At 39.0% G+C, this 9,038-nt stretch overlaps 1 protein-coding gene across 1 annotated transcript in view; it reads right to left on the reverse strand.

The window, feature by feature from the left end:
- Positions 1 to 8,211, reverse strand: part of tex264a (testis expressed 264, ER-phagy receptor a) — a 48,864-nt gene extending 40,653 nt beyond the window's left edge. Inside the window, exon 1 of the mRNA XM_008319931.3 lies at positions 7,700 to 8,211. Within this exon, the coding sequence (XP_008318153.1) occupies positions 7,700 to 7,957 (258 nt within the window). The 5' untranslated portion in view covers positions 7,958 to 8,211. The remainder of the gene's footprint in view (positions 1 to 7,699) is intronic.
- Positions 8,212 to 9,038: the final 827 nt, after the last annotated feature.

The following is a 9,038-nucleotide window of genomic DNA, read 5'->3' on the forward strand; positions in this document are numbered from 1 at the left end:
AAAAAGTTAATTTCATGAGCCTATATTTCCCTACTTTGGTAAACTTCACACCTCATTGGAGGTTGAGCTGAGGGGAGGTTTTTTTTTTTTTTTTGCTGCCATTCCCATCTCTGCCTGACTCCCCTAAGCCTGCTCTCCAGGGACGCGTTGGGAGAAAAAGTAATTTCAAAAGCAATTCTTTGCCTGAGGCAACAGGGGCCAATATTGATGGATGAGGGATCTGTAACAATAAAAACGTGCAACTGACGGAGATAATTTGTTATTAGCAGACATGTAACAAGGATTTACTCCTCTTATTTACTCATCTTTGTGACAAAATACAGTCCTCCCCAAATTCCTCACCCCCGTGTCTCCGTCCCCTGTGTGTGTGTGTGTGTGCTGCTCGTCTGTCAGTTACAGTGGCCTGAACGTCTGGTTCAGACGGTTCAGGTCCCACAGGTCAGACGTTACATTCACAAACAGATGGTGTTGTGATGAAAAAGAAAAAAAAAAATGTCATCACTTGTCTGCACAATTTCTTTTTTTTCTATACTTGACTCTGCACGGGCTGTTAAGTGGCGATAGTCGCTAAACGCCACTCGTCCAATCCATTATTTGAAACGCCGGCTCCATTACCAGCTCGTCATTTATGAGGTATGAGCGGGGGACCGGGGGGAGGACGGGAGTAAAATGAGGTAAGTGGACACGCTTTGCCTTACATTAGCCTGAGGACAGGGTCACAAGGAGTGCACCGTGTCACTGTGATGATTGAGCGTCAACACAAGGAACAAAAAAAAAAAAAAAAACACTTTCACTTTCATACACCTTTAGAGAATAAGACGGATCGTGATTAAGATGTTTTTTTTTTTTTGGTGCCTCAAGATGCTAATTAAACATTATATGACTAACAAGAGTGACTCTGTCAGAGCATGTTGTCTTAATGGCGCTCATTGCAGTGATTATAACCAGAGAACCAGTGAAATTCTTCTCCCAAGATGAATGTATAACGTTTTCATTTAGGAAATAAAAAACTGTTTGACAGTTCGAGTTAGAGGAGCAGATTTGAGCAGAACAGACATTTAGGCTGTTACTGGACTGGAAAAAATGTAATCATGGCACCCTCTACAGGGGTGGAATGGGAACTACCTGCACCCTGCCTTCATTATCTTTAAGGTTATTCTTACTGAAAGTCTAAGATAGAGAAGAGAGTTAAGACAAAGGGATTAGTGTGAGGGACATGGACTATATTATTGTTTCCCAAAGACTGGGTCGCAACCCTCAGGTGGGTCACGAGATTTTTTTTTGGGTCGAATAATGTCTATGGACTTGGATGGGTCGCGAAGGTTTGTGACTTTTAAAATATGGGTCCCCAGAAAATCAATAATAATTTTGGAAACACTGGACTAAATGACAGAGTCAGATTAAGATGCAAGGTGTGATTAAAAGATGCAAAACCCAGTCAGGATGTAGGATGTCAAATGTCCAACTCCCAGCAGCCATTACTGCGATGATGCGCACGAAGCTTTTTATTTAGTGATCGATCCATCTACAGTCCAGTCACAGTGGACGAACAAACTGTACCAACAACAACCATCGGTGCATTCACTACAGAACTCTCTGGTGACTTCTACACCTACAACGCTGACACAGATCTCTATGGAGGCCATTAGCAAAAAGGAGCAAATAACTTGACACAGCAGGAGGAGCAGGAGGAGCAGGAGGAGATACAGACCGAGCATCAACCTCTAAACCACAGCTGTTTTTCTCTCTTCTTTTTTACCTGGGTGTCACAGTGATCCGTGTTTTTCTCCTGGTTTAGAGTCTTTCAGGAACTACTGAGATTTTTTTTTTCTTTTACTTCTTTTTCAGTTTCACTTTCACTAAGTGCAGCTCCATCCCTGCAGGCTGTGTTCAGACTTAGCTGGTAATTACACGTGGCGTCCTAGGAGTTCTGGCATGTATAATTACGTCTAAAGATAAGCAGCCTTCTGGAGGCTGGACATAGATTTCCTTTGCCAGAGCTGAGTTACTGGTTCACCGTGTCAAGGCCAGCTGGACACAGTTTGGAGCTCCTCCAGCCAGATGTCACAGAGCACAGGGATAATCCTCTCTAATGGGAGATATTAATGAATTTTGCTTTGCGAAGGATTCGACTCCTTTCTCTCTCACAAACGTTCAGACGTTTTTTCCACCTACAGGCGGCCAATGAGCTCCGCCGGTTTATATTTAACCCTCTTATCCAATATGTGTGATTACAACGCAGGCTGAAACGCCAATACCTGTCACATGTCACCTGACTGATGATGCCAAGGAATGGAAGACAAGGTTTTTTACCATCAGCGTATTAGCATATCACCTTGTTGAAGTCATTGCTCATTCTGAGGTTTGTTAAGACAAGACTTAAAGACGATAAGGCATTCTATTGGAAGAAAAATGAAGTTTAAAACTCATTTTGGTTCAATGTGGATTCTTACTTTTTTTTGTCATATGCAAATTTGTAAAGTGTTCCCATATATATATATATATATATTAGTGACATTAAGTCTATATGTATGCATATACAATATACATACATATATATACACATACATACATACATATATACATATATACATGTATGTATACATGTATGTATATATGTGTATGTATGTATATACAGTATATACATATATGTGTATATGTATATATGTATGCATATACATACATATATATACATATATACATACATACACATATATACATACACATATATACACATATATGTATATATACACATATATGTATATATGTATGCATATACATACATATATGTACATATACATATGCATATACAGTACATACATATACACATATGTGTATATATATACATACATATATATACACATACATACATACATATATACATACATGTATATATGTATATATATCAGGAGACCAGAGTTTAGTTTCTTCAGTTTTTATTTTACATCCACCTTAAAGAGCAGCAGAAACACACCAGATGTTACTCCTTCTGTCGACGGGCTGGAAAGATGCTAATAAATTTGCCTGAGAGCCCTATAATGCTCTGCTCTGCTCTGATCTAAAAATCCCATTGATGAATTGGAGCCGCGCAGAGCTCTCAAGGTGAGTCAGACTCCTACCAATTTAAACTCCTCTCCCACGGCAGCCGCACACCTCGCCTCATCCTTCACTGCCACTCCTACATATGTCTGCACATGACACTTCATTTTCTCGTGATCGTCGACGGGGCGGCTGAGTGGGACGCTACAGAGGTGAAAACAAAGTAGATCAGAGGGGCAACAACACAGCAGCTCGGCTAACTGACTGTGAAGCACATTATCTTTGGCAAAGGTGTCGACAGGGATGACCAATATAGACCATGGGCCCAGCGTTCAGTCAGTTCAAGAGGAGCTGTATTTAATACTGCAAAAAAACCAAAGGCTCAGCTGATCATGCTGCCGAACTGATCAAAGAAAAAAATATGTTATACTCCTGAGATGTCTGCCTTACATCCAAAAAATTGGGACAGAGGAAACAAGACGTTTTCATCTGTGACTCACACGTAGAATTTTAACTAAGAAATGACTGACAAAAACCTGGCAAAGTTCAACGCACATTTAGTGAGCTGAATCCTAGTCTTTCATAAAAAAAATAAATAAATAAAAATGTCTCAACCTTTAATACCAGACCACCAAAACATAGCACCAGTTAAAATGCTATATCTGAGATCTCTCAAATTTGATCGTTATAATGTTAAAGACATACGTTTTATAAACAGGTGAAATGAGAGGTGAAACAAAAATGTATCTGCATTTCCATTTTATCTGCTTAAGACAAGTAGAGGCAAAATACCAAATGTTTTGTTTTTTTTTTCATTTTAAATGGTATTTCTAGCCAGTGTACCAACTGGGCCCCCAGGCTGTATCTTTGACCTCACTCTTCTAGAAAACAAGAACAAGAACCCATAGAGTGTGCAGTGTCTACATGTGTAAACTGTTAATTATTGTCAGACACTGGCATCGAAATAATCATTACATTTCTGACTCTTTGATAGTTAACCTTTCCATCTTTTATGGCGCCCACAAAATGACAGACACACACACACACACACACCCAGTACAAACGCAAACACTGACAGGTGAACACACCCACACTCTGCTCGTTAACTGACAGCCTCCAGGATGAGGTGATTTAGCTCAGGAGACTTCACGCAGACAGGGAGTCATACTGTGCTTCATCCAGTCTGGGATTTGTTCAATTTTTTGTGTCAAATCCCCATTACAGTGAAGCCGGAGGCATCTGTGCCAACAACCGTTACGTGAGAGTAGAATGTAACCCCCGGTGTCGCGGGTCACTGTCCAGGCGTCTGAAGCGAGATCGACTGCTCTGCTGTCAAGTCCATCAGGACATTGTGGTAATGACGTCCGGCTGTTACCGATGCTGCACGTGAAAACACACCGGACACACGGAGAAGAGCGCCGAGACGTGCTGCTGTATGTTCACCTGCCTGAAGGTTTACTGCAGTGCGGGGAAGTGCAGAGATATTTTAGATATATTTTAGATGTAGCCACAGATTTGTCTAACCATCCAGAAAGATAAAGCTCAACACTGTTTTAAAGCTTGTTCAATTCTCTACAAGTTCTGGTCCTAAAACAGAAACTCACAGAGATTTTAAATAAATCTAAGTTGCATGAAAATATCAGCTTTGTGATGAAACTCTCTGTTTTTGACAGATTAAAAGTTACAGGCTGAGTCACGGCGCCTAAATGAAGTTAAACAAACACTGATGCAGTTTCTTTCTTCTCACACATTTCCAACACGGTTTTAATGCTAACACTGCCATCTAGTGGCCACTAAAGCGCATTTGTTTTGTTTTAGGTTTAACTGTTGTACTGTATGTATAACACACTTTAACAAGTTGTCTACAGTAGAAACAAATTTTATTGTGGATTATAAATTTTCAAATCTGTAATATTTAACGGTGAGACAGATTTATATAAATATAAAATACTCATTTTATATTTAATTTCACACAATATGTCTATGGACCCTACAGTGACCTCAGAACACTAGTGGCATTTAGTGGAAACTGCACCCTGCCAAACAGTAGAATTTCCTTCAGTCTGTCTTTATTCCTGTGTCAAACGCTGTGTATTTACTACACTGTGTTATTTAAAGTTCCACTGCTTTACAGTCTATATCCACACGTCCTTGTACTGAACATAAAAAACAAAGTTCACTGCGTTTGTCCAGGTCAAATCCACTGATAAGTGAATAAATCCTCCTTTTATCATATAAAGCAGATACAACATCAACTGGAGATAGGAGCGACTCTGAACAACAAACATAAATCCACCGACAGTGGAACAGCGCTCGTGTTCAGGACGCACGTCCCAGTTTCTGTGAGTTGTGACCAATGTGACGTGGAGTGAATTTAAATGACAAGGAACTTTTTACTGCCTTGAAATAAAGAGTTTTCTACTTTGAAAGATGAGTAAAAATTGCTTTCCAGCTAGGACATTTTTACACACAACCATGTGTCTTGATCCTTCGTAAGGCAGATTGTCACAAAAATTATTTATTGGGTTTATTTTTATGGTTGATGGATGAAGTCACCCTTCTTCAACAAGGGTTTGTTCAGGACGGTGGGTACATTTTCAGGAGATAAGACACTTTTTATATGTGGTCTACTTTTACTGTGTCCATCACCACAGCAGTGGAGAAATAATCTGGCAGTTTCTACCCCTGACGTCCCTCCTGGCACAACCTAGACCTACATGGAATCGAACCCGCAACCTTCAGATGGCATGTGGAATATGTTGCCCATATGTATTATCAATACAAAAATATAAATAAACCTGTGTATTATTTGAACAGCTGAGTATTGAGATTACATTGTATATTCATACACGGCACAAGGGCCAGTGTTACGAAAAACTATTAAATCAGATGTACAGTATAAAGTAGCAGCAGCGTCTCCGTTTCTCTAGATCTGAAACACGATGAGGAGAGCTGGCTCTCACTGTTCAACTGAAATGAAAACTTTAAAACCTCCATCATCGATTTGGATGAAAATCTATTTTTAATCGCCACATGCCTTCTTGTAAGTTTATATTGGAGTAATATATATGTAATAATAATAATTGCATATTATTATTGTAATAAATTGCTTTGACATTGCTGAAGGGTTAATATTATTCTGACCAAAATGTTCAAAATGTAATTTAAATCTTATTATTTTGTCACATAAAGGCTGTAGAAATGCTTTACTTTAAATTCATGCACAAGTTCAAGTCATTTTTATGCACAGACTGCATACGAACAGTGATCTCTGTTAGCTTTTTTTATAGTTATCGTGAGAGGCAGATGTCATCAGCACCAGCAACTGTAGACTTTCAAATTTTCCACTGAACTCTGGCTCCAACAGAAAAAAACTTTGTCTTCCACGTGAACAGATTTAGGCCAAAACTCACAGACAGAGTTTCTGAATTACAGGTTTACATGGAACAAATTTCTCAGAGTCAAAAATAACTGTGACCTTTAAACCTGCCTTACTGTGCAAATATATGTTTTCATTCCATGTCCACAAACCAATGATCAAACGATTGTGGGGTTGTTTTTACCTGAAAGTATAAAAACTTTCAGGAACATCAGTGTAAAGTACACACCTCCTGGACAACCAAAGTCACTGCACTGCAGTGGGTTTTTTTGTTATGCCAACATTTAATGTCGTAATTTTCTTTGTATTTGGTTTTTTTTTATTTTTAATTATACTGATTAGTAGCTGAATGTCATGTGAACAGGCTGAACTTTTATTTTCTTGTTTTCCCCACATTGTTGTGAGAATTAACGTAGATCTCCTACCAGGCCGGGCCTCCGTACAGTCTTTGTTTCAACAACAACACGCACACACAGCCAAAATACATGTTTTTGTTTTCCACCTGCGCCAGCCTGACACAGGCAATTACAGAGTTCTGTTTCTCAAACAGACATTTTGTTGTGACGACACACAATAAAATGGACACCCTCACAAAAAGCCACAGATTTCAAAATCACACAAACTATTTATCTTTAAAAAAAAAGAAAGATAAACACAACCAGAATCACCGGGGGTTTTTGGGACATAAGTGATGTTGATGATCTTGCTCTCCCTGTGAGTCTGGTTTCCATGTTTGAGTCATGGATATAAAAAGGCTGAATGGGAAGAAAATATCAACAGTGCAACGTGGCACTGGACAGCTGACTGGTTTCACCACTGAGACTCATTTCCTCCAACGGGACTTTTGCACACTTAACCCTTTAAGCCATGGGTCATGAATTACACTCAACTATACATGCTAACCGTGCATATAGTCAACCTATAGGTCTGACTTATATGACTTACATTTCGTACAGTACACAAAATGAGTGACTATAAACACATTTCACATTTCAATTAAAACATAATATAGTTGAAACACATTTCACATTTCAATTAAAACAGAATATACTTTTTTTTTAATCAAACAGTTACATAAACAGGCTAATATTTGTGTCCAGTTGACATGTTATCAGTGTGTGACCTTACAGACCATGTTCAGGTCAAACCTTTTGTAAGCCACTGTTGAAACCTTATCAGGACACAAAGTGCATTTAGAGTTATGTCACGAGGTCAAGTGTAAACAAGGGCTGGGAAAAGTGCTGGCACTCACTGCAGGAGCTCAGTGCCGGGGTCTCTCACCTGTTTGGGGTCATCGTAGAAGACGCCGATGGAGCTCAACTTCGGCCCAATGCTGCAGCTCTCCGTGTACGACGCGCCACAGTCTTTGTAGGATCCCTCTTTAAACTTATAAGCAATGGTAACGTTCTTAATAGGAGGGGGCCCGGTCTTTATAATCACGTCCGACAGGAGCCCAGAGAAAAGCACGAAAGCCCCGAGTGTCACTAGCAAACACAGCAAGAGCGCGACTATGAGGAGCAACAGCACCAGGTCGGACATGGTTCCTCAAAACGCTGTAGTTAAACCCGACGTAGAAAAACAATCAAAGTCAAAGAAAGAGCGTCCTCCACTGTGATACACACAGCGTCACTGTGGTCACTTATACTTATATAAACCGCCAAATAAAAAAACCTTTACCGAGACACGACGTTAAAACTGCTGCCCGCGACACAAGAGTCACGAAAGGAGAAAACACTCGTTCGTGACCAGAGGGGGGAAAAACGCTAGTTTGTTTAGGGTATTTTTCCCTAAACAATGGAACATGCTTCCCGGAAAAACCATTGTCCTGCATGTTGGAGTGAGGTATGGATAAACGTTCGCGACCACTTTTTGTATAATCACATTTTAGCTGTAATAAAATGTAAATAATAAAACTACAAAAGAAGTAAATCCGTGAATATTCTTTTTTTTTAGTCACAGGAACATTTTAACGACCACCATTCACGAATCGTCTGTAAACTTCTCACCCTTATTTCTCGTAGTTGGTACGGTCCAACTGCTGCCGAAAACGGACAGCGGTGTAATATAAGATTTAAAGCTGCGGTGACTTTGTCTTTTTTCCCGGTGAACATGGCCTGTTTTCTTGTTTTTTTTTTTCTTGTGCTCAGTAAAATAATGTAAATATATCTTATCTGTTTCTACAGCGACGCTCAGTAAAATAATGTAAATATATCTTTATTACCGTATCTGTTTCTACAGCGACTTAATTCTTCTCACCCGGAGTTTGAAAGTTTGGACGATTTACACGAGTTATACGAGTTACACCAGACATAACTGAACTAAATAATTTTATAGAAATAAATAAATCAAAGTTTCAATATTTTCTTGTCATCAAGCTGTCCGTCCTGCCATACTTTACATGACTGTACATTTGCTAGAATGAAATATAAACATTTACTAAGTGTAAATTTAAGATGATATATAAAGTTCCTGTGTATTTTATTTAGAAAATTGAGAATTAAAAAAAGTTATGATTCTTATAAAATATGTTCACTTTTACAAAATACTGAGCAGAAGTCACTAATGTTTGTGAAAAAAAACATAGACTGATGAAAAAACATCGACTGATGAAAAATTATAG

Source organism: Cynoglossus semilaevis, chromosome 11 (genome assembly GCF_000523025.1).
Source record: "Cynoglossus semilaevis isolate Cse_v1.0 chromosome 11, Cse_v1.0, whole genome shotgun sequence".
NCBI classification, from domain to species: Eukaryota; Metazoa; Chordata; class Actinopteri; order Pleuronectiformes; family Cynoglossidae; genus Cynoglossus; species Cynoglossus semilaevis.